At 43.8% G+C, this 25,669-nt stretch overlaps 2 protein-coding genes across 6 annotated transcripts in view; one reads left to right on the top strand and one right to left on the bottom strand.

The window, feature by feature from the left end:
- LOC105477170 (exosome component 3) overlaps positions 1 to 14,043 on the top strand; it is a 36,728-nt gene extending 22,685 nt beyond the window's left edge. For 2 of the 4 annotated variants that reach the window (XR_011612709.1, XM_011733548.3), the window contains one exon: positions 13,234 to 13,577. The gene's annotated coding sequence lies outside the window, so the exon portion shown is untranslated. Of the gene's footprint in view, positions 1 to 5,487; positions 7,622 to 13,233 lie in introns of those variants that run through there. The other 2 variants (XR_011612708.1, XM_071078038.1) reach the window with 2 other exon arrangements.
- Positions 89 to 23,767, bottom strand: LOC105477171 (tRNA methyltransferase 10B). Of its 2 annotated transcripts, XM_011733552.3 has the most exons (10): positions 23,694 to 23,767; positions 21,718 to 21,830; positions 15,045 to 15,259; positions 14,459 to 14,567; positions 13,400 to 13,524; positions 10,719 to 10,871; positions 8,922 to 9,000; positions 8,187 to 8,254; positions 2,473 to 2,596; positions 89 to 1,188 (listed from the first exon to the last, which is right to left on the bottom strand). In XM_011733552.3, exons 2-10 carry the CDS (start codon positions 21,728 to 21,730, stop codon positions 1,082 to 1,084), a joined length of 993 nt encoding a protein of 330 aa, XP_011731854.2. In that variant the 5' UTR covers positions 21,731 to 21,830; positions 23,694 to 23,767; the 3' UTR covers positions 89 to 1,081. The 2 variants fall into 2 exon arrangements, with proteins under 2 accessions (XP_011731854.2, XP_070934136.1); XM_071078035.1 differs by lacking the exons at positions 14,459 to 14,567; positions 21,718 to 21,830; positions 23,694 to 23,767 and having other exon boundaries at positions 15,045 to 15,151.
- Positions 23,768 to 25,669: the final 1,902 nt, after the last annotated feature.

The raw sequence follows: 25,669 nt of genomic DNA, 5'->3' as shown, positions 1-25,669 counted from the left end.
GGGGACTCAGTAGGGATAGGTCAGAACAGGCTGGATCCTGCAAAGCTTATTACAGAGCTGGGAGACGATAAGCATGATCAGACAAGGCTGGAGAAAGTCATCCAATTTTATGATGCCAGTTTAGTGAATATTAAACTCTTGATATAACCATTTAAACAATTTCAAGAGGTCTCTCACAAATAGATATACAACAGTTCAATTAGCACATCCAAAGCCATGTGGTTTTGGGGCTAATTCCTTGTTACATAAATTTCTTTTTTTTCTTGAGACAGTCTTGCTCTGTTGCCCAGGCTGGAGTGCAGTGGCACGATCTCAGCTCACTGCAACTTCCGCCTCACAGGTTCAAGTGATTGTCCTGCCTCAGCCTCCTGAGTAGCTAAGACTACAGGCACGCGCCACCGCGCCTAGCTAATTTTTGCATTTTTAGTAGAGACAGGGTGGTTTCACCATATTGGCCAGGCTGGTCGGGAACTCCTGACCTTGTGATCTGCCCGCCTCAGCCTCCCAAAGTGCTGGGATTACAGGCATGAGCCACTGCGCCCACCACATTAACTTTTTATTACTTATCTGGGCACTTCCTGTGAGCCAGGCACTATGGGAAATTAAAAAGCATTCAGTGTGGTCCCGGACATTAGCTTACTGTGAAGCTCTGAGAATATGTCATGCAAAGGCAATTATGTGCCACTGACACCCTCTGCCCTGCTCTTTGGTCAAGGTTAACTCCAGCACCTCACTCTTGCAGCTGCAATTTTTTTTTTTTTTTTTTTTTGAGATTGAGTCTTGCTGTGTCACTCTTGTCACCCAGGCTGGAATGCAGTGGCGAAATCTCGGCTCACTGCAACCTCCACCTCCCGAGTTCAAGTGATTCTCCCACCTCAGCCTCCCAAGTAGCTGGGACTACAGGTGCATGCCATCACACCTGGCTAATTTTTGTATTTCCAGTAGGGACAGGTTTCACCATGTTGGCCGTGCTGGTCTTGAACTCCTGACCTCAGGTGATCTGCCCGCCTCGGTCTACCAAAGTGTTGGGATTAAGGCGTGAGCCACCACACCTGGCCACGCACCTGCAATCTTAGGCCCATCATTCCACTGAGTTCCGAAGAATATAGCCTTTTCCTGAAGTAACTCCTTTCTTCAATGCTTCAGGCCAGTTGCGAGTCTCTAAGTAAGTCGACAGGATATCAAACACTGTTAGAGAGTAAACAGAAAACACAGTGACCACACAGAGGAAAAAAAGAATGAGTAAATGAAATGAAAAGGATGTTCTGTAATATTTCATTGAACCTATTCTGCACCATATGTGGTACTAAGGTCCTGCGGGGAGAGAGGCAAGGACACAAGCTCTGCTTACTCTCAAGGACCTCAACCTACTCTGAAAGATACAGGCCTGTAGGGAGTAACAGAAAGGAACACAGTAAAATGGGAACACAGAAGGGCCCTGCCATGGCCTGGGATGGGGAAGGAAGCCAAGATGTTCCTGAACTGAACCCTGAAGATCAAACAGGAATTCAGTGGTCAGTGAGAGGTTAAAAGCAGGGCATTCTAGGTCAAGGGGACAATTTCTTTTCTTCGTCTCCTTCTCCTCCTCCTCGTCCTCCTCCTCCTTCTTACTGTCTCTCCCCCCACCCCCCACTTCCCTCTCTCTCTCTCTCTCTCTCTCTCTCTCTCTCTCTCTCTCTTTTTGAGGCGGAGTTGTGCTCTTGTTGCTCAGGCTAGAGTGCAATGGCACGATCTCAGCTCACCACAACCTCTGCCTCCCAAGTTCAAGCACTTCTGCCTCAGCCTCCCAAGTAGCTGAGATTACAGGCATGTGCCATTACACCTGGCTAATTTTGTATTTTTAGTAGAGACGGGGTTTCTCCACGTTGGTCAGGCTGGTCTCGACCTCCCAACCTCAGGTGATCCACCTGCCTCAGCCTCCCAAAGTGCTGGAATTACAGGCATCAGCCACCGCACCCAGCTTTTTTTGTTTTTGTTTTTGAGACAGAGTATCACTCTGTCACCCAGGCTGGAGTGCAGTGGTGTGATCTCGGCTCACTGTAACCTCCACCTCCCAGGTTCAAGCGGTTCTCATGCCTCAGCCTCCGGAGTAGCTGGGATTACAGGCACGCGCCACCATGCCTAATTTTTGTATTTTAGTAGAGATGGGATTTCACCATGTTGGCCAGGCTGGTTTCAAACTCCTAACCTCAGGTGATCCGCCCACCTCAGCCTCCCAAAGTGCTAGGATTAAAGGCGTGAGCCACTGCGCCTGGCCAAGGGGACAATTTCAACTATCTTTAACATAGTTGGTGACAAGGAATAAAACAAAGAATGCCTCTTGGTGGCCAGAATATGTGTCACGAAGTGCATGCAATAAAGTCCAAGCACATTAGTTAGTCACAAGAGACTGACTCAAAGGCCACTTAAACACAGTGCAAAGCAGCAGCACCAGAACTCACACACGCTGGATGGGGGCCGTGTAAGAAGTACCTTGATTGATGGCCAGGATCTCTGAATGATAGTTTTTCCCATTCTGGTTTCTGACCATGTATTCCTGGATTGGCAAGCGTGCGGTCTTGACAGAGTACTCCCAGGCCTTTTGAAATGTCACCTTCTGTAAATACAGTTAAATCTTTTTCTTATAAAAATTATCCATGAGTATATTCCCAATGTAATACAGCTTTAAAATTAAGTACGCTATTGTGGAATGGAAGAAACTGCAGATAATGAGTTAACTGTCTCAAGAGATTATGTGACAATATCTTACTTTTGGGGGGTCACTTATCCACAGTCCTCCACTCACTACCACTTAGAACCAAGAGGGAAATAAGCAAAAGAGGCACATCTGCAGCTACAGTAGACATCAAAAGGCCCAAGAAGTCGAATCAATCAGAGCCCATTCTGAGCCCTAACTCAGTAAGACCCAATTCTGGATATCTGGAACTTCCAGCTCACTGCCAAAAGGCAGCATCAAGAGAAAAGGTAGACAAGATTCAAGACGGGTGCACCACTGCAACAAGTGGCATTAAGGTGTGAGAACAGACAGCCCAATTAAAAGAAAGGGGCCAGGTGCAGTGGCTCACACAACACTTTGAGGCCAAGGCCAGAGGACTGCTTGAGCCCAGGAGTTCAAGACCAGCTTGGGCAACAGAGGGAGACCCTGTCTCTACAAAAAAAAAAAAAAAATTAACAGGGTGTGCTGGTGTGTGCCTGTAGTCCCAGCTACTCTGGAGGCTGAAGTTGGACAATCACTTGAGCCTGGGACATATGTCAAGGCTGCAATGAGCTGTGATTGCACCACTGCACTCCAGCCTGGGTGACAGAGGAGACCCTGTCTCAAAAATAAAAGGAAGGGCTCTGAAAACTGCAAAAAGGAGTCACAAGAAGTCCATCAACTTGAGGCCATTTAGTGGCGGAATACAGAAACTGATGTCCCTTTATAACATGTTCCTCAGTCATGAAGTCCCTCAGACTGAGTCTTGACTCAGTCAAATTACATTGCTGCCTTATAAGAAGCACAGGAAAGATTTTCCACCTAAGATTTCAGGATTAAAGAGAAAGGTTCAGATTACTGGGATAATTAACATGCCGAGGCTTGGAAGGGGTCTCAATAGTGAACTATCTTACTCTAACCACCCATCCAATGTCTGTCTATTCCCTATGACTTCTCCTCCAAGAGGCCATATGGCCACTCAATGAACAGCTCTTGTGACAGGGAGTTCATGAATCCTGGGACAACCCACCCAACTTTGATAGTACCAGCTGATAAAAAATTCTTACTGATCTTGAGCCAAATTCTCTGTTTTCTCTGAGACTTCCACTCCTTCATCCTAGGTCTGTTCCCCCAAGGTCAGACTATGCAAGTAAGATGGCCATTCAGAAACCTGAAGGCAGTGATCATGCCCCTAGGAATCCTCTGGTCTCCAGATTGTAGCCTCAGTTCTGTCAACTCTTCTTTGACTATGACTTAGTTTCAAGTCCCTTCATCATTCAGGGCAAGTTCTTCTGAACTTGTTCTAAGCTAGTCAATATCATTTTGTTTACAGTCCCATAACTGGCCATCGTGAGTGTGGTCTAACCAGGTGGAATAGAGTGAAGTGGACCTAATACCTTTTTGATGCTGACACCTGCTTCTCACTCACATGAAACAAAATTTTAAGAGAGAACTTCCAAAAATGTTTTAAGAGATGCAACTCTGATAAGACAAGGGCTTAACTGAAAGGATAAAACTCCTTTGCATATATGAGCTATGATACATTTTATAAAAAGTCATTCCTTTATAATCACTTTGAACTAGAGTACAGAATTCAAAATTAGTAGGATATTTGGGTGTTGCCCTAGAAGAGCTTACAATTTAGTTTATGTTCTTTGCACAATGATTCATAATAAAATGAATCTCCTTGAAGAAATATTGTTCTTAGCTTATTTCTGTGAAGAAGCCAAACTCCAATAACAACCAAAAAGTTCTAAACATCTCACGAATCTTCCAGTTATTTTTCAGTTTACAGGTGGACAGATAACACAACGTATTAAAACTGCACATCTATAAGTCATGCACTTCTCACTGACCCTCTGAACTTAACTGCCTCAAAAAAGGGACTGTTGGCCAGGCACTGTGGCTCATGCCTGCAATCTCAGCACTTTGGGAGGTTGAGGCAGGTGGGCAACTTGAGTCCAGGAGTTCGACACCAGCATGGGCCATATGGTGAAACCCCAACTCAACAAAAAATTAGCTGGGCTTGGTAGCACCCACCTGTGGTCCCAGCTACTTAGGAAGCTGAGGTAGGGGGATCAATTGAGCCTTCGAGGTTGAGGCTGGAGTGAGCTGTGATTGTGCCACTGCACTCCAGCCTAGGCAGCAGAGCAAGGCCCTGTCTCAAAAAAAGAAGGGGGGGCTGACACCCTGCTGCAGGTAAGACTAATAAACTTTTAATTAATTATTATTATTTTTTAGAGACAGGGTCTCACTGTGTTGCATCACCCAGGCTGGAGTGCAGTGGTATGACCACAGTTCTCTGCATCCTCTAACTCCTGGGTTCAAGTAGTCCTCCAGCCCTCCAAAACTTTTTTTTTTTGTGAGACAGAGTCTTGCTCTGTCACCGGGCTGGAGTGCAGTGACGCAATTTCGGCTCTCTGCAACCTCCGCCTCCCCGGTTCAAGAGATTCTCCTGCCTCAGCCTCCTGAGTAGCTGGGATTACAGGCACACACCACCATGCCTGGCTAATTTTTATATTTTTAGTAGAGACAGGGTTTCACCATGTTGGCCAGGATGGTCTCGATCTCTTGACCTTGTGATCTGCCCAACTTGGCCTCCCAAAGGGCTGGGATTACAGGCGTGAGCCACCACGCCCGGCCCAAACTTTTTACTTTGAAATATTTAAAACCTAAGAAAAGTTCAAAACAATAATACAATCAATATTCATTCCTATAATCTAGACTCACCAGTTGTTAATATTTTGCATTTTTTCTCTCTGTATATAAATACGTATTTTGGGCTGGACAAGGTGGTTCATGCCTGCAATCCCAGTGTTTTGGGAGGCTGAGGCAGAAGGATTGCTTGCAGCCTGGAGTTCAAGACCAGCCTGAGCTACATCAAGAGACTTCGTCTCTAACAACAACAACAAAAAATAGCTGGCCATGGTAGCACGCGCCTAGGTACTCAGGAGGCTGAGATGGGAGGACTGCTTGAGACCAGAAGTTCGAGGTTGCAGTGAGCTACGATCACACCACCTCACTCAGCCTGGATGACAGAGCAAGACCTTGTCTCAATAAAAAACAATTTGCCGAACCATTTGAAAGTAAGCTGCAGACATCACAATACTTCTTCACTAAATACTTAAGCATGCATCTAAGAACAATGACATTCTCCTACCTTACCACAATACCATTTTCACTTCAAAGAAACTTTTTAATAAATCTGTAATTTCACTTAATACACAATCTATATTAAAATCTGCTCAACTCTCCCCAAACTGTCTTTTATAAAGCTTTCCTCTCAATACAGAATTCAAACGGGCTCACGTGCTGCATTTGGCTATTACGGCTTTTTAACCGTTTTTTCTTTTCCTAATTGTTTTGTAGAGATAGGTTCTCACTATGTTGCCCAGGCTGGTCCCAAACTCCTGGCCTCAAATGATCCTCCTGCCTTGGCCTCCCTAACTACTGGCATTATAGACATGAGCCACTGTGCCTGGACGAACCTCTTTTAATCTAAAACAGCCTCCTGCCTCAGTTAAGTCCAGTCCAATTGTTTTGCAGAATGTCCCACATTTTGATTTGTCTGTTTCCTCATGATTAAATTCAGCTTAACCATTTTCTGGGCCAGGTGAGAGGGTTCACACCTATAATCCCAGCACTCTGGGAGGCTGAGATGGGAGATTGCTTAAGTCCAAGAGTTCGAGGCTGGACACAGTGAGACCTGTCTCTACAAAAAAATTTAAAAACGAGGTTGGACACAGTGGCTCACACCTGTATCCCAGCAATTTGGGAGGCTGAGGCAGGAGGATTGCTTGAGTCCAGGAGTTTGAGACCAGTCTGGGCAATGAAGTGAGACCCTGTCTCTACAAAAAAATTCAAAAATGAGGCCAGGTACAGTGACTCATGCCTGTAATCCCAGCACTGTGGGAGGCTGAGGTGAGTAGACTGCTTGAGTCCAGGAGTTCAAGACCAGCCTGGGAAACATGGCGAGACTCTTGTCTCTACAAAAAATATAAAAATTAGCTGGGCATGGTGGCACATACCTGTAGTCTCAGCTACCCAGGAGGCTGAGGCAGGTGGTCTGAATGAGCCCAGGAGATTGAGGCTGCAGTGAGCCATGATCACACCACTGCACTCCAGCCTGGGCAACAGAGTGAGACCATGTCTCAAAAAAAGAAATTAATAACTAACTAGGTGTGGTGGCATGGGCCTGTAGTCCTAGCTACTCAGGAGGCTGAGGTGGTGGGAGGATTGCCTGAGCCCAGGAATTTGAGGTGAGGTTGCAGTGAGCCATCATCACTCCACTGCACTCTAGCCTGGGCAACAGAGCAAGGCCCTGCTTCAAAAGGAAAAAAGAAAAAACATTTTCTGGCAAGAATACTTCACCTCAGGAGGCAGAGATTGTACCTCTATGGGTGATACTAAGTTTGATCAAGTTTGGATAAGATGGTGACCACCAGAATGCTTTATTGTAATGGTAAATCTTTGCCTTTGTTATCTGTAGGGTGATACTTTGAGACCATGTAAATAGCCAGTTCCTCCACAACCTTTCTTTCAATTGTCTGAGTCAATGATTATATTAGGAGTGACAAAATGATGATTTTCTAATTCTATTATGCATTTCTTATTAGCTGGCATTCTTCTATAAGCAGCCCCTGCTCATTTTTTAGATGATCACTATGGAGTCATGGAACACTAATGTTTTTAAAATAAATTTAATTAAATTAACCTATCATCTGTGTTAAATATATGTACATCTCATACATACAGGAACAAATAGCACACATCTACATATATGTAAAATATACCCACACATATTTTGTGATCATATAATGTCTCAAGAAGGATACACAAGAAAACTTGACATTGGTTGCCTCAGAGGAAGGGAATTGGAAGACAAAGGTAGGAAAAAGACTTATTTTTCACTCTACTCTTTTATATTTATATATCAATCTTTATTATTTATCTATGTAATATGTTAATTAGTAAATATAAACAAGCTTATCTTGACAAATAGCTATATAAAAGAAACATATTTCAAAATTCCAGTGACAACCCAATTATTCCTCTAAAACTCCAACCAAAAAGAATGTGGATAATTCTAGGAGTTTGAAGTTTTGGGATAGAAGACTATTTCAGCAGAGAGGTCAACGTGAGAAGGAGCAAACTACTCTCTCAAAGAACAAACAGCCAGTAAGAATGTTGAGTCGATGCTTACTTGTCAAGATGAGAGTTTTCCTTGCAGAACTGGAGAAGCTCAACAATGGCTATTTATGTAATTACCAAATAGTGCCCAGTCTAGTTCCCAACTCTTGATTTTGCTGACATTGCTCATGAGGAGAGAGGGAACTTCACCGGCTAGAGGGCCAACCTCATGGGGATGGCTTTCTTCCTGTTCCCTCTGAGTTCTTAGATCCTCTAGATGAGATTATGACAGAGCACATGCCTCTAAAAGTAAGCACTGCTTTTTAAAACACAGATGTTGGGGCTGAAATGTAATACTTACCTTCTGAATGCTTTCATCCACAAGCCCACCGAGGATGTAAACTTTGTTTAGATCAACATCTTCAAGAGCTAATGAAAAAATGAAGGCCAATGAGATCAAATCTGTTTTATAATTTGTAAATCCAAAGAAAGCAAAATGAAAGAATTATTAACAATAAAAGTAGAAATTCAATAGAAAACAAAAAGAAACTTGCTCAATAAAACCAAAAGCTAATTTTCTAAAATGGCCAATAAAACAGACAAACTGTTGGCATAGCTAATCATGAAAAAGGCAAGCAGACCCAAATCAACATTAGATTCAGAAAGGAAACAAAATTAAAACTACAGAAGAATGTGAAATAATTATATGAGAATACTATGATCAACTGAATACCAATATATTTAAAAATTACGTGGAATGAATGATTTTCTAGGAAAAAATAGATCTAATGTTGATCCAAGAAGGGCTAGTGGGACAGCTGACCAAGGATACTGGGAAAGACTGGCAGGCAGTACACAAGGCCCGGATGAGCATGGAAACCCTAAGTCTGTGAGCTGTGAGCCACACAGTAAGACATATCAAAGCATCCAGCAAGGCACCTGCCCATAAGAGGAGCGCAGCTCATGTACATTACTTTTTTTTGTGGGGGGAAGGGGTGTCCTTCTTGAGGGGCTTTAATAAATTCTGCCACAGGGAATAATGAAACACAGTGTTAGGAACAATGGGCTATACGAATCCATGCATTCAACTACATACCATGTTCTGAGTCAGGAGTCAGGTACACAAGGGTTTCCAGAGGAAATAAACTAAAGCAGTCTTCTTCTTTTATATCTAGCTGAAAATGCAAACAGTCCAATGTTAAAACAGCTCACGGCCAGGTGGGGTGGCTCACGCCCATAATCCCAACACTTTGGGAGGCTGAGGCGGGAGGATCACTTGAGCTCAGAAGTTCAAGACCAGCCTGGGCAACATGGTGAAACCCAGTCTCTACTAAAAATACAAAACAGTTAGCCAGGCATGGTGGCATGTGCCTGTAGTCCCAGTTATAATACTTAGGAGTCTGAGATGCGAGGATGGCTTGAGCCCAGGAGGCGGAGGTTGCAGAGAGCCAAGATCATGCCACTGCACTCTAGCCTGGCTAAAAAAAAAAAAAAAAAAAAAGCTCAAAGGTCAACAGCTAGTTACTGGGCTTTGAGTTTCTATCAGGCATAGCTCTAGGTTTATCAAGGAACTGCATGTGTGACAGACTGACAGCTGCTTCTCAGAAAGTACTTAGTTAGGAGGGAAAGTAGACACAGACATTCAAACCTATTTGAAATGAGACAGCGACATGGGGTTCTGACAGAGGTACGGGGAGCATGTTCCAGGACTACCGATGAGGGAGTAACAACATCAGGATGACCTTCTGGGGAAGGAAATGCTGGAACTGGGTTTCTGAAAGGAGATTTAAAAAAAAAAAAAAAAAAACCACAGGGTCTGGCTCTGTCACCCAGGCTGGAGTGCCATGGCACATCTAGGCTCACTGCAACCTCTGCCTCTCAGGTTCAAGTGATCCTCCAGCCTCAGCCCCCTGAGTAGCTGGGACTACAGGCACGCACCACTGTACCCAGCTAATGTTTGTATTTTTAGTAGAGGTGGGGTTTTGCCATATTGCCTAGGCTAGTCTCGAACTCCTGAGCTCAAACAATCCACCTGCCTCAGCCTCCCAAAGTGCTAGGATTACAGGTGTGAGCCACCATGCCTGGCCTCAAAAGAGATAATACTGACATACACAAAAGGAGAAGAACTCAAAACTGAGGGAATCACCTAAGAAAGGCAAGAAGACAGGAAAGTAAGGGAACTATGTGGACCTGTAAAAGGAACTGTTTGGCTTCTGAAAAATAATCATTTTAAAAAGTACATAGAAGAAAACTGGAACTAGCTGCACCACAAGAGAGACTGTGAAGACAGTAACAGCAAAACAGCTGGCTGTGCAGCCCTGTGCAATGCACCCTTCACATTCATCTTCCGTGGACCTTCCTGGGGAAGGCCACAACTGCTGTCTCAGCTACACAATGCAAACACACTGGGCATTTTCAGTGACATTTCTGAGAAACTCATCTGGGTTCTTGCATGTATATGTATCACTAAATGTATGAGATCCTAAAGAGAGGTGAAAAGTACCTTAGTACTCCCTAAAACTTATCTTAAATTTGCATTACTTCTAAAAGGATTCCTTCTCTTCCCCCAAAACTCATGTTTCCCAGTTCACCATTAATGAGAACAAGAAAGGAGTCACGGCATTTCCCAAAAATATTCCTGGAGTATACAGTCTAGCATAAAATATACAGGATACAAAATATAGTCCTAGACTCTGGTAACAGTACTTTGCCAATGCAGTAGGAGGATGAGAAAAAATTTTAAATGTAAGACCTAATGAGAGGTTCTGAACTTTTTAGACTTCAATACTGAAAATATAACATTATATATATGAAAAAGTACATTTTAAAAAATGCTATTACCCACAAAAACTTTTCAGATGACAATTCAAATAATATGCAAAAAGAGACTTACCAGGTAACTAGAAAATCCATCATTCATCCTCACACACTCTTCATAAAGGGGACTGTCTATTGTGAATCCAGTGAGGCAGATCCAAAATGGCCTGTCAGCTTTTTTGTTTGAACCATACAACCTTCGAATCTGTCCAGCCAGTCTACTTAATTCCTTCAAAGAAGTAAGAACAACTCAGGGCGAAAACATGGCAACTCACTCTAAATTAGCTATCAAGAAATGGCTACAATCAGTTCACTGAACGCTACTCCAGAAAACCCCATGAACTAGGAGTACATGTGTGCGTGTGTTATACCTTGTGGTATTGCACCTTACAGACAAAAGATAATGATACGAGTCCGGAAACAGTGAGGTAGTGGAAAACTGAGAATTTGCCCTCCTGCTGGCCTTGCTGTTAAATGTTTAATATATGAAATTCTTATTTTAGCTTTTATCTAAAATCTTATGTAATACTATTTAAGTTATTAAAGAGGTTTGATTAATATACAGAAATGTTTATAGAACATCAGATAAATTTGGTACCTTCTTCCTAACTTCAGGAGATGCAATAGGGTTGGAAGTTTTAACTTTTTACCCTGAATCACAGACAATGCTCTTACATAAAAGCAGTTTCACAATTTAGCTTGATTTGTTGGATAGGAAAAAAAGACTCTGGGTTTGATTTAATCTGCTATCTTAATTAAACAGTATGGATTTTTTTTTGAGACAGGGTCTGGCTCTGTTACCCAGGCTGGAGTGCAGTGGTACAATCATAGCTCACTGCAGTCTCAAATTCCTGGGCTCAAGTGATCCTCCTACCTCAGCCTCCTGACTAGCTGGGACTACAGGTACAGGCCACCATACCTGGTTAATTTTTAATTTTTTAGAGACAGGTTCTTGCTGTATTGCCTAGGCTAATCTCAAACTCCTGGCCTCAAGTGATCCTCTTGCCTTAGCCTCCCAAGATGCTGGGATTATAGGCAGGAACTCCTGGCCTCAAGTGGTCCTCTTGCCTCAGCCTCCCAAGATGCTGGGATTATAGGCAGGAGCCACTGTGCCCAGCCTAATAGTAGGGAATTCTTGGTTAACATTTTTAGAGGGCTAGAGTTAGAAGTTTCAGGTAAGAACCTCAGATCTGCAGTTTTCCTAACTTATCTGAAAAATATGCAAACACTAGCACATACAATAGATGTCTGAAAAGAGAGTTTAAAATTTACATACTGTGATATAAGGCCTAAAATTAAGGCCCAATATTATGTGCTGCCTTGACATCTGTCAGAACTGGGAATACTTCAAATAGCCTAATAGTAAGCTCCCCTCCCAACTCTGCTCCCGTAAATAAGGTCTCCTAGCTTTAAAAAAAAATCCTTTTTATCAAGGGTCCAAGGCATAGTCTCTGTTTATCCCTAAGGAGTGAGTTTTAGTTCCCTGCCAGCCCATGGAATTCTCCAAACAAGCCAATCACATCCTCCTATAGTAACCAGGGGGCACCTCACCCCCTAGATACTACAAAGCCCACCTCACACAGCCCCTTGTTGTTCATTCTGTTCTTGATTACAATCCCCACTTGGCCCTGTATGGTATACAGTATCTTTCTCCCCGGGCTGTAAGTATATGAGACTCAGGAACTGCTGTGAATCGCATCTGTCCAGTGTCAGGTGTCATGCATTCTGCCATTCTCAGAACTCTAGTGTGGGAATCCTTCCCTCATCAATGGGGTGAATGAGCATCAGTTAAAACGCATACATTGAGGCTGGGCATGGTGGCTCATGCCTGTAATCCCAGCACTTTGTGAGGCAGAAGCGGGCAGATCACCTGAGGTCAGGAGTTTGAGACCACCCTGGCCAACATGGCAAAACCCCATCTCTACTAAAAATACAAAAAAGTTAGCCACGCATAGTGGCTCACAAGGTCAGGAGATTGAGACCATCCTGGCTAACATGGTGAAACCCCATCTCTACCAAAAATACAAAAAATTAGCCAGGTGTGGTGGCAGGCACCTGTAGTCCCAGCTACTTGGGAGGCTGAGGCACAAGAATGGCGTGAACCCAGGAGGCGGAGCTTGCAGTGAGCCAACATTGCATCACTGCACTCCAGTCCAGGCCACAGAGTGAGACTCCGTCTCAATAAAAAAGAAAAAAAAATTAGTCGGGTACGGTGGTGGGTGCCTATAATCCCAGCTGCTCAGAAGGCTGAGGCAGAAGAATCGCTTGAACCTGGGAGGCAGAGGTTACAGTGAGCTGAGATTGTGCCATTGCACTCCAGCCTGGGTGACAAGAGCAAGACTCCATCTCAAAAAAACAAAAACAAAAAAAACACACACGTTGCAAAAAATTCTTCCACCAGCTAATCTTCCCACAACGTGCTACCAAGCAAATACTCCTCTTCCCAAAGATTCAGTGTCTGGCAAACTGAACCTGAAAGGTTCCATCCAGACCGAGGACATCATGAACAAAGAGGCAAAGATGTTGGGCTTGAAACAAAAGACAAGGTAAAAATTTGCAAACTAAACCAAACTACATATATTCTCTTCCAGATTCTTTACAACAGCCACCTTGGAACTGAGTAATCCAGTATAGGAAATCAAACACTTTCCTAGTTTACTAAGGAATCCCAGAAGCTGGAGTTGGCCATATTCTTTGTGAAAGCTGCACCCTTCTGGGCCTCCCTCATGCGAGCAGGAATTCCAGTGGATGTTCTACCTTCTTTGACATGTGGTGGGTCATACTCAAATCGATACACAGTCTTGGTCCTGAGTGTTTGGCTTCCAAAAGTTTCTCTTTGGTTAGAGCTCTCAGGAAACGTTTGCTGTGCTGGGGGCAGATGCCTAAAGCAGAAAGATCAGAAAGAAATAAAAGTGGAAAACCAGAGGAATAATACTATATAAGAAACAAATCTCCCTAGCCAGGTGAGTTTTGTTTTTGTTTTTGTTTTTTGCATATAAAGAGAAACTTGATAGCGGTATAAGGTATTCGTTCATTAGGAGATTTACACATAGCAGAGCGGGGAGGAGTATGGGCTCTGGAGCACACAGCAGGGTTTAAATCCAAATTCAGTTTGTTCACTGATTAGCTAAATTATCTTGGGCGTAATTATGTTACTTAATTTCTCGAAGCCTCAGTCTCTTCACCTACAAAATGGGAATGATAATAATAGCTCCTCTCCACTGAGGTAATCCACGTAAAATTCTTAGAACTGAACCTAGCACAGAGTACTGAATAAATGATACTGTTGCTGGTATCATTCCATCTATTCTGAGCTTATAAACACATACGCTAATCAGACAGTTTATATTTGAAACGCAACCTTAAATTTTGCTTCTTTTTTTTTGAGACGCAGTCTCACTCTGTTGCCCAGGCTGGAGTGCAGTGGCTCAATCTCGGCTCACTGCAACCTCCACCTCCCAGGTTCGAGATTCTCTTGCCTCAGCCTCCCGAGTAGCTGGGACTACAGGTGCCCGCCACCACACCTGGCTAATTTTTTGTATTTTTAGGAGAGATGGGGTTTCACCATGTTAGCCAGGACGGTCGTGATCCACCCACCTTGGCCTCCCAGAGTGCTGGGATTACAGGCGTGAGCCACCGTGCCCAGCCGCAAATTTTGCTTTCTTTGATGTTTTGATTCCCAAGAAAATAGGACAGTGGGTCCCACATCCCAGATGCCTCTTTTTACTTAAACAAAATTCCTACTCTCCTTGGAACATGCAGACACGTTTGCTAAAAAATAAATATGATTATACCAGCAGTCTCATTTATTGTCACCTGGATTTTCTGCACGATTGGCTTTTCTTCGTTCTTTTTCTTGCTTTCTTTTGCTCTTCTTTGCTGCAACTATCTTTTCCCAGTGTCTCTGTTTTCTCTGGACATTTTTCTTATATTATCCAGAAAACAAAATTGTTTGAGAACTTCATAAGCACCAAAAAAGGAAAATGAACATTAGAAACATTTACTTATTTTTTCTCATTTATATATAAAGTTTGGCGAGAAAAAGGAAATTACTCATAAAAACAAACCTAGATTGGATCGTGTTTAGAGAAAACAGAGCCCCAGAAAAAGAGATGTGACCTGGTCAAGGTCACAGAAAATTCATTAGTGACAGGGCCTGGAGTTTAGATTTCCTGACCTTTCAGAGGTGTATCAAAAATTCCTTTTGAACTTTATTTACTTTTCCTATGACTCAAATGAAACTAAAACTTTAAACCAGTTAGCAGAAAATTAATTCATCACTTAGAATACACAAAACTCATTCCCAGTTTCTCTTTTCACTACCAATATCCATCCTTAAAACAGGGGTGTCTGAGACATTCCATCATTCAAGGCCAATGGCCAGGCAATTCACTACACTCACCGAGCACCATACTGTACTGCCTGTGGCCAGGGTCTCTCCCTCCTGGCACTCGCCTTCCGCATCAATCTGCAGAAGCTGGAAGCCTTCAGGAAGTCCATCTTCACCTGTCTCCTCTAGGATGCCTTCTTCCCCCTGCAGCACAGGTGATTCTACTTTCTGAGTACTCCCTTCCAATCTCCAGTCCATGTGCTTAGTCCTCTGTTCTTTCAACCAGACTGGAAAAAGGCACAATTATGTAAGCTATTACATTATTTCACTAACATAGGTATCTCCCTACATCCAAATAACAAAGTGTTATTGTGTTACCAAAAGATCAGAAGTGTGTAAAATACTGAACCAGATTTACTGGACTGAGAAAAACTTGTGTCTTCCAGAGAAATGATTCAGCAGAGAAACAGTTCAGTAGTAAGGAAGCCAAATACACTTTTTTTTTTTTTTTTTTTTTTTTGAGACAGAGTTTCACTCTTGTTACTCAGGCTAGAGTGCAATGGCGTGATCTCAGCTCACTGCAAACTTTGCCACCTGAGTGCAAGTGATTCTCTTGCCTCAGCCTCCTGAGTAGCTGGGATTACAGGCGTCTGCCACCAAGTCCAGCTAATTTTTGTATTTTTAGTAGAGACGGGGTTTCACCATGTTGGCCAGGCTGGTCTCAGACTCCTGACCTCAAGTGATTCACCCACCTCAGCCTCCCAAAGTGTGGGGACTACAGGCATGAGCCACTGTGCCCGGCCCCAGATGCACTTCTTAGAGGACATGCACAACACCTGACATCTCCAAGCAATCAATGATTATCTACTGCTGCAGTGACACAGATAACCAAGTTATTTATTGTGTACTTTAAAATGCATTATATGATTTGAGAGTAGGACAGAGATTGCAAAAGCCACGTCACCTCCCCCATTATGTTTCAACCAGTTTATTTTCAAAATCCTTCCTTTAGCAAATATTTATTGAACACCTATTATAAATAGGGTACTATACTAGAGACATTCTGGGAGGATGAACCAAAATATACAGTAGAGTGACATGAAACCAAGAATTCTTTTAGGTAGTTGGTATGTATCAGACTTAGTTTTTTTAAACTATGTATTCCCTCCAACTCAGCTGAGTACCACCTGCAGTAGAAAGCCACAGTCACCAATGAAAATATTTAATATCCCTCAGAAGTGCTGAGGTTGAAAACTATGGACAAGCACTGTTACAGAACACTTAACAAATGATGTCATAATTTCAAAGTGGAGTTCAAAATCTAAGAATGATATGAGTGAGAAATGCTTTAGTCGGCCGGGCGCGGTGGCTCACGCCTGTAATCCCAGCACTTTGGAAGGCCGAGGCAGGTGGATCACCTGAAGTCAGGAGTTCGAGACCAACCTGACTAACATGGAGAAACCCTGTCTTTACTAAAAATACAAAATTGGCCGGGCGTGGTGGCACATGCCTACAATCCCAGCTACTAGGGAGGCTGAGGCAGGAGAATCCCTTGAACCTGGGAGGCGGAGGTTGCGGTGAGCCGAGATCATGCCATCGCACTCCAGCCTGGGCAACAAAAGTGAAACTCCGTCTCAAAAAAAAAAAAAAAAGAAAAGAAAGAAATGCTTTAGTAAATGGTCAAGTGTCATAGACCAAGAATGATGTGACCATTACCTATGGCTGGTCCTCTGAGTGTAGTCACACAACCACTATTTTATGAAAAATACATCTTAAAAAGTGTAAGTCTATGCAGTATGATTCATGTACATGGTAAAAAGACCTATTTATAATGAAAAGTAATAATCCACACTCCTATCCCTTCCACCTCTAGTGGCAACCCTTGTTAACCAGTTGTTTTTCGTTCTTTTGGTACTTAACTCCTTAACCTGAACTCATATGCTTATATCATTATTTCATGATTCATCAGCTTTGAATGTATTGACTCGCTATGAAACCTAAGAATTCAAATCGCTTAAATCAGTCCCTACTATTATTATTACTATTTTTGAGACAAGGTCTCACTGTTACCCGAGCTTGAGTGCAGTGGCATAATCATGGTTCACTACAGCCTCAACCTGCCGGGCTCAAGCAATCCTCCCGCCTCAGCCTCCCATGTAGCTAGGACTACAGGCATGCATCACAATGCTTGGCTAATTTTTAAATTTTCTGCAGAGATGGGGGTCTCCCTATGTTGCCCAGGCTGGTCTCCAACTCCTGAGCTCCCACCTCGGCCTCGCAAAGTGTTGGAATTACAGGTGTGAGCCACTGCTCCCAATCAACCCCTATTATTTTTATTTATTTTGAGACAGAGTCTCACTCTGTCGCCCAGACTGGAGTGCAGTGTTGCGATCTCAGCTCACTGCAACTTCCGCCTCCCAGCTTCAAGCAATTCTCCTGCTTCAGCCTCCCCAGTAGCTGGGACTACCAGGCCCGGCTAATTTTTGTATTTTTAGTAGAGATGGGGTTTCACCATGTTGGTTAGGCTGGTCTCGAAGTCCTGACCTCAGGTGATCCGCCCACCTCGGCCTCCCAAAGTTTTGGGATTACAAGTGTGAGCCACCGCACCTGGCCTATTATTTTTAATTCTTCATTAGTTACCTTGATTTTGAAATTTTTTTGAGATCAGGTTACCTTGATCTTTACATTTCTCTGGCAAAGATTTTAAGAGTACAGTTTAATGAATTTGTGTGTGTGGTAAAATATATTAACTCAACGAGCTTTAACAAATGTATAAGGCCTGTGTTACTGACAATCCTGTCAAGATATGGAACATTTCCATCACCCCGGAAAGTTTTTGTTGTTTGTTTTTGAGACGAAATCTCACTCTGTTGCCTAGGCTGGAGTGCAGTGGCATAATCTCAGCTCACTGGAACCTCCACATCCTGGGTTCAAGCGATTCTCCCACCTTAGCCTCTTGAGTTGCTGGGACTACAGGCGCGCACAACCTTGCCCAGCTAATTTTTGTATATTTGGTAGAAATGAAGTTTCACCATGTTGGCCAGGCTGGTCTCGAATTCCTGACCTCAAGTGATCCACCACGTTGGCCTCCCAAAGTGCTGGGATTACAGGCGTGAGCCACCGCGCCTGGCCTCACTTCAGAAAGTTTAACTTTCTTCTCCACTTTCCAAATCAGTCTTCATCCCATTCCCACAACTTGCCAAAGGCAACCACTGTTGTTTGCTATAACCATGAATTATCTGTATCTATTATACAACTTCATATAAATAGATGCAAACATTATGTGCTCTTTAGCACTTGACTTTTTTCCCCTTAAAATATTTGAGATTTACACATGTATGTATCAGTAGTTGCTTTTTTATTGCTGAATAGCATTCCACTGTATGACTATATCACAATTTATTCTGTTGATGGGCATGTGAGATTTTTTCCAGCTTGGGGAATAAATCTGCTATGAACATTTTCATAGATGTGTTTTTGTGGACATATGTTTTCACATCCATTGACTAAGTTTTAAGAGTAGAATTGCTAGGTCATAGGATAGGTGTGTATTTAACTCATAAGAAACAACCATCCATTTCCCAAAGTATTATACCATTTTACACTGCCTGTCAGCAATGTATGAGCATTCCAAATGTTCCACAGCATCACCATCTGGGGACCCCTACGCAGATTTCTGGAGCTCCTTTGCTACACAGCTCCCTCCTTGCCAGTACCCTGCTGTATGCAGCCATCTCAGCAGCCCTAAATTCAACTGTTTCCTCCACTCAATGACACCGATGCACTCTGTATGGGCTCCATGTCACTATATACCCTCAGGTAGAAAGCCAGGGTGACTGTGGGGCTTCGCTTGTGTGATTCTTCTCCCTCAAGGATTACAGTCTTGTCCTGACTACTGCCCAATACCTGAAAACAATTTCTTCATATCCTTTGTCCGGTTTTATAGTTTATTGTAGGAAGGTAAGTCCAATACCCATTCCTTCTGTCATAACAATTACCAGAAGTCTTTAATACTTTTAAGAATATTTTTAAACTTCTGTTTCTTGTTCAAGACATAGTATTTCTGACTCCCCAATATCTTTAGGCTGTGAACATAAACACCCTTATATTTCTATCTCTGTTCCTCCTTTAATTTTCCAACTGAGCCTTTAATTTTATATGGTCAAGGTAGGTTTTACATTTTGCCCTGACAAAACAATTAAGTGCTTTGTCTATCCCTGTGGTATTTTCTAAAATTTGTAAACCAAATTTGTAAACTATTTTTTGAGATAGGGTCTCAACTCTGTTGCCCAGGCTGGGGTGCAGTGGTGCAATCACAGCTCACTGCAGCCTTGACCTCCCATGCTCGGGTCATCCTCCCACCTCAGCCTCATGAGTAGCTGGGACTACAGGTATGCACCACCATACCCAGCTAATTTTTGTATTTTTAGTGGAGACAGTGTTTCACCATGTTATCCAAACTGGTCTGGAATTCCTGGGCTCAAGCAATCCACCTGCGTCAGCCTCCCAAAATGCTGGGGTTACAGGTGTGAGCCACTGCACCTGGCTGTAAACTGCATTTATATTATTATAACTCCATAAATATCATTCACTGTAGAGATGGCTAGTGTCCTAGAATTATATTTTCTTTTCCATTTTGACTCCTGTGTTTGGAAAACATTTCTAGTGTTGAGTTCACATTGCCTTTTTTCTTGTACTCCATCAAATGCTCAAAATTGGGCCAAATTGTAGTTGTTTTCAGTTCAGACACACTTAAATAGGTTTAAGTGGAAAAATAGCATTCTTAGAATTCAGACACACTTCCTAGCTTGCCACTTGTGAATGATGGGACAATATCTAGAAGATTTAAGTCTCTGCCATAGAGTCTCTCACGAAATGGGATAAAACCACCTCCCAGGATTGTTGCAAGAATTAGATACCTTTCACTTACTGATATAAAACAAGTACTCACGAAATACTTGCTGTTGTTAACTACTATTCACAACCCCTTCAGTGTTGTTCTTACAGTTGTTCTTAAAAGGTAAATCTTCTGAGTAGTTTTGGTTATTTGTGACATATCATGTGAACATGTGACCACCAGATACATTCCTGAAGATGACCAAGTAAATTACCTTCCAGATTTTCAGAATTATAGATTTGAAATTTGTATCCATTTGTCTGCCTAGGCTAAAGTTTATTTCTGTTTAGAAATCCTTTAAAACCCAGTACAAATTAATTTTTAAACATATTTACAACAGACTCTATCACAAAGAATTAGTGGCATGTATAAAATTTCATAATGTATGTCATATTTCCAGAGAAATGAGGAAAATGCCAAGCTGGCTGGGCGCAGAAGCTCATGCCTGTAATCGCAGCACTTTGGAAGGCTAAGGAGGGAGGATCAATTGAGCCTAGGGGTTCAAGACCAGCCTGGGGAACAAAGTGAGACCCCATCTCCATAAAAAATAATTAGATGGGCATGGTGATGCACACCTGTAGTCCCAGCTATTGGGAGGCTGAAGCCAGAAGATCGCTTGAGCCCGGGAGATCGAGGCTGCAGTGGGCTACAATGAAGTGCCATTGCACTTCAGCCTGGGTAACAGAGCAAACCATGTTTCAAAAACAAAACAAAAAATCCAAGCTATTCTTAAACATTTCAGAAGCACTCCACATGAATGAACAGTGAAGTTGATTTTTTATTTATATATATATATATATATTTTTTTTTTTTTTTTTTTTTTAAGATATAGGTCTTGCTATGTTGCCCAGGCCAGTATTGAACTCCTAGCCTCAGGCCATCCTCACACCTCAGCTTCCCAGTCACTGGGTAGAGGTGTGAGCCACTGTGCTGGTGCATATATATATATACACATATATATATATATAAAATATATATATATATATATTTTTTTTTGAGACAGAGTCTCGCTGTGTCTCCCAGGCTGGAGTGCAGTGGCGTGATCTCGGCTCACTGCAAGCTCCGCCTCCCGGGTTCATGCCATTCTCCCGCCTCAGCCTCCCGAGTAGCTGAGACTACAGGCGCCCACCACCACGCCCGGCTAGTTTTTTGTATTTTTAGTAGAGACGGGGTTTCACCGTGTTAGCCAGGATAGTCTCGATCTCCTGACCTCGTGATCCACCCGCCTCGGCCTCCCAAAGTGCTGGGATTACAGGCTTGAGCCACCGCGCCCGGCCTATTTTTTTTTTTTTTGAGATAGTCTTGCTCTGTCACCCAGGCTGGAGTGCAGTGACATCATCTCAACTCCTTGCAACCTCTACCACTCAGGTTCAAGTGACTCTCATGTCTCAGCCTCCCGAGTACCTGGGACTACAGGCATGAACCACACCAGGCTAATTTTTTGGTATTTTTAGTAAAGACCAGGTTTTGCCAAGTTGGCCAGGCTGGTCTCGAACTCCTGATCTCAAGTGATCCGCCCACCCCAGCCTCCCAAAGTGCTGGGATTACAGGAGTGAGCCACTGCACCCAGCCCATAAACATGTATTTTTAACAAAAGATATCTAGACCCCTGTTATGACAGTTTTTTTGGATGACTGAACAGACTGTTATGCCAACCATCAGTCACCTGCATTTTTCTGCATATAGGCATTCAGAAAAGAACAAATGAAAAGATAAACTAATCCTTAACTGACAACTTCATTTTATTAGGGTGAGAAAACCAACACCAATTTGTTAAATAAATGCTAATTTGTTAATAGCCATGTGATCTCTTCCTCCTTTAAACTTCAAAGCATTTCATATTTTTACCTGTGTTGACCATTCATTAGTTCATAAACATTCCACTGAGCTCCTCCTGTATGCCGGGGCCTGTTGGGGAATGACTGGGAGGCTCTCTGGAGCTCTCTCTGGAGGTAGTCTCGCTGAGGAGGAGAAAAGAGATCGAGGATAGGAGATCCGAGGAGCTACAGACTTCCACTGTTGTTCTTAAAAACTGGAAAGTCTGTGCTGGTATTTTCTCTCCTATCAAACTGAATTCCTTTGTAGGAGGGCTTATACCTACATTTACCTAAACACTGAAGAGTTCACAGTATAGTTCCTTGAAAACAGCAGTGTTTATTTTTTGTTGAATTGAACTGAAATTTACCGCCACCACTCCCACTCCCTTCCTTTCTTTTCCCCTCGTTTTACCTCATGCTTCTCCAAATCTCTGTAGTCCCTGAGAATGTTTCTTAGACCAGGAACTTGGGATGCAATAATCTTGAAAATCAAATAAAAACAACTCCAACCACCACCAGAAGAGTAATAAAACAAGCTAACACTCCTGAAGGCAGAGCCCACCCCTTTTGTATCTTTGTATATCTGTTAACTGGCATAAGGCCTGGAACAGAATGGAAGCTCAGTAAATACTGATTAGGTGATTGCCACCTAGGGATCCTCAGAAAGCAAAGGTGAAGTTGGACATCACAGAAGCAGAGATCTGCTCAATCTGTGTGGGGCATCTACGCCCAGATTTAGTTTTTTTTGTTTTGTTTTGTTTTGTTTTGACACAGGAATTAGCATTTTAACCATTTGTAAATGTGCAGCTAAAAACACACTAAGAGCATCCACATTGTTTGCCACCATCACTACTATCCATCTCCAGAGCTTGTTCATTTTCCTAAAGTGAAACTCTGTGATCTTTATGTAACTGTCCATTACCCAATCCTGGCAGCACCTTTACATTTCCTATCTGCATGAATCTGACTGCTGCTCTGGTTTGAATGTTTGTCCCCCTCTCACATTCAGCTTGAAATTTAATTGCCATTGTTAACAGTATTAAGAAGTGAGATTTCATTTATTTCCCGTTTCTTCACTCAAAATCTTTTCTGAGTCTCCATTGTGGGTCCAGTGCTCAAAACTGGGACTATTCCTTACTTTCATTCAACAAAGTTACTAAGCACCTGACAGAACAGTACATCCTGGGTACTTGGGGATGACATTCGTTCAGCTTTCATGGGGCTCCAACTATCTGACCCAGCCTTGCATGACAGCTGCCTGTTTCCCCACTAGATTATAAAGCCAGGGAACAATTCACCTGTACACACTTAGTGCTGAGCCTGTGAGCATCCTAAGTGTTTGATAATCACGCTCTTCTGCTTAGAACCCTGCAGTACTCTCCATTTCACTTAAGGTAAGTAGCCCAAATCCATACAATGACCTATGCAGATCATTAAGGTCCACCTTCCAGTTTCCCCTGCACTCTCTGGTTTGCTGTTCCTCAAACATACCCTTCAGGGCCTTTGCGTTCGCCGTTCTCTTTACCCTCAATGCTCTTCCCTCAGACACTTACAGACTACCTTCCTCCCCTCATTCAGATTTGTACTATCCAACATAACTTATTTTATTTATTTTTTGTCGGAACCTCCTCCATCCCTACAAGTGTTGTTTGCTTATAGACGCTCATTAAATACTTGCTGAGTTCATAAATACTCCACTCCGCACCCTCACCCTAGGTTGGCAAAGGCCTCAGACCTTTGCTAGCCCAAGTCCCACCTGATGGGCACCTACGCTGCCGCTAAATGATGGCACATCGACTCCAGCCCGAGAGCACCCCGCCTGCGGGTGCCTCCCAGCCCACAAGCTGCGGCGCGTGCGAGTAGAGGCAGGAAGGGAAAGCCCAGGAAGGTAGTGTACCACAGGCCACATGACTGCTAAACGCTGCTTTCCTAGCGTCCGCCCTGCCGCGAGGGAGGCAGCTGTCCCAGGCTGAACCCCGCAGCCCCCAGTCAGCCCCCTAGGCTTACCTGATCCCGTCACCCCAGGCAGCAGCGGCGGCGGCGCCTTCGGATTTCGCCTCCGGCTTCGCTTCCGCTTCCTAACCCCGCTCGGAATGGCATCCTGGGAATTGTAGTTTTTCATCTGCCGGCCGCGCGTGGGGCCGGGCCGGCGCGGAGGCTGTGGCTTCTGCTCCCAGCCCGGGCTCTGGGGAGCTGCGTCCAGCCGTGGGGCCGGGCCGGAGCGGAGGCTGCGGCTTCTACTCCCAGCCTTGACGCTGGGGAGATGCGTCCCGCCGTGGGGGTTGCCCTCCTTCTCTGAGCCCCGGTTTCCCCGTCTGTTAGACGGCGATCACAACACCAACCCCTTGCCAACTTCACAGGGCTCCTGCAGGTGACCAGGTGCTATGTTGGTTGTCAAGGGCTGGACATTATGGATATTGCGAAACTGGGGTGTGTGAAACAAAAAGAAAAACAAAATTCTAAGCCCCGCAGCCGACTGAATGGACCTCCCTCTCGGCCAAGGGGATTCCAAAGAAACATTAAAAACTAGTTAAGGCCATATTGGGAAGCGGGAGCGGAGCGGGGCCGTTGGGCATGTCTGATATTATATCCCGTCCCTTTCGGAGTTTAGACCCAACTGGGACTGGCAGAACAGAATCTTTGTAGCAATAAGATACCAAATTCCAACCTGACATCACATGACAGAAAAAGAAACCAAAAACTTTTACCCCAAAATATGTTTCATTGCCTTAATTTGAAATGGCCCTGCAAAGCTGTTTTGTGTTGGGGGTGCGGGAGGGATTTGCACCTGTAAAAACATCTCTATTACCATAACTAGATCTTTCCCCTCCCAGGTCCTCCCAATTCTGAAGAGATTAACTGAGTCTAGCACCTTTTTTCCCCTTCGTTAACAGGTGAAACCAAATTTGGATCGCCTATCATTCCACAGCCTTGCCCTTCCCCAGGCTTTGCCATAGCCAGCAGAGCCCTCGAGCTGACACAGCCCTTTCCTGAGCACACAACCTCCCTCTCCACTGCCCCAGCGCACAAGAGAGATGTCAGGGCTTTGATCAGGATGATTCCAGCCCCTGGGCACTCTTCTTCCTCCATCAAAGACACGAATCGGCTTGCCCAAGACTTGGCCTTATCAGCCACTCTTCCTTCACTCCTGCAGTCCTAGGGGTCTCACCCATTCAGAGACACTCCAACCTGAATGAGCCCGAACTCCTGTTCAAGAAACTACAGCCTGGTTGGATTCCTCCTTGGCCCAACTTTCCCTCTCTGGACTTTTCTTTCCAGGGCTCCTCCAGCACCTACCACCCATCCCCAATCCATGCTCCAATCCATCCTTTATCAGTTTCCAGGGCGATTTCTTTCTTTTCTTTTCTTTTTTCTTTCTTTTTTTTTTTTTTTAACAAATTTTTCTTTTTCTTTTTTATTGTTATTTTTATTTTTTTTTTAAATAGAGATGGGGTTTCACCATGTTGCCCAGGCTGGTCTTGAACTCCTGGGCTCAAGCGATCTGCTCGCCTCGGCCTCTCAAATTGCTGGGATTACAGGTGTGAGCCACTGTGCCTGGCTGCGATTTTTAAATACTAACACTAAACACTCATTCCCGACCCCCTCCCCCACCCCCATATGGCTTTTTCTAAAGCCCAGCTTTAACATCTCTGCTCTGCTCTGCTCTGCTCAGAGACGGCCCTGGCTTCCCACTGTCTGCTGAAATGCCCCAGTGGGGCTTGCACAGTGGCTTAAATGATCTTCAATGACGCCTTCAGGTTTTAGCTCACACTACACCTACCAGTCCCTGCACCTCACACTGAGCCATGCTGAACGCTTTCCCCCACTCCCTGCCACCACTCTTGTGTCCTTTGCCTCTGAATAAGCTCACGGCCACTTTCCAGTGGGAGGAAAAGACCTTCTAGCTGGTCTCATTGCTTTCCCCAAACCCCACTCCATGCGTTTGCCATATGATTATGTGTCTCTCCTGATGTAAAATCTAA

Source organism: Macaca nemestrina, chromosome 14 (assembly GCF_043159975.1).
Source record: "Macaca nemestrina isolate mMacNem1 chromosome 14, mMacNem.hap1, whole genome shotgun sequence".
Lineage (NCBI taxonomy): Eukaryota > Metazoa > Chordata > Mammalia > Primates > Cercopithecidae > Macaca > Macaca nemestrina.
Note: the sequence above shows the minus strand (reverse complement) of the source record. Positions and strands in the feature narration are given on the sequence as shown.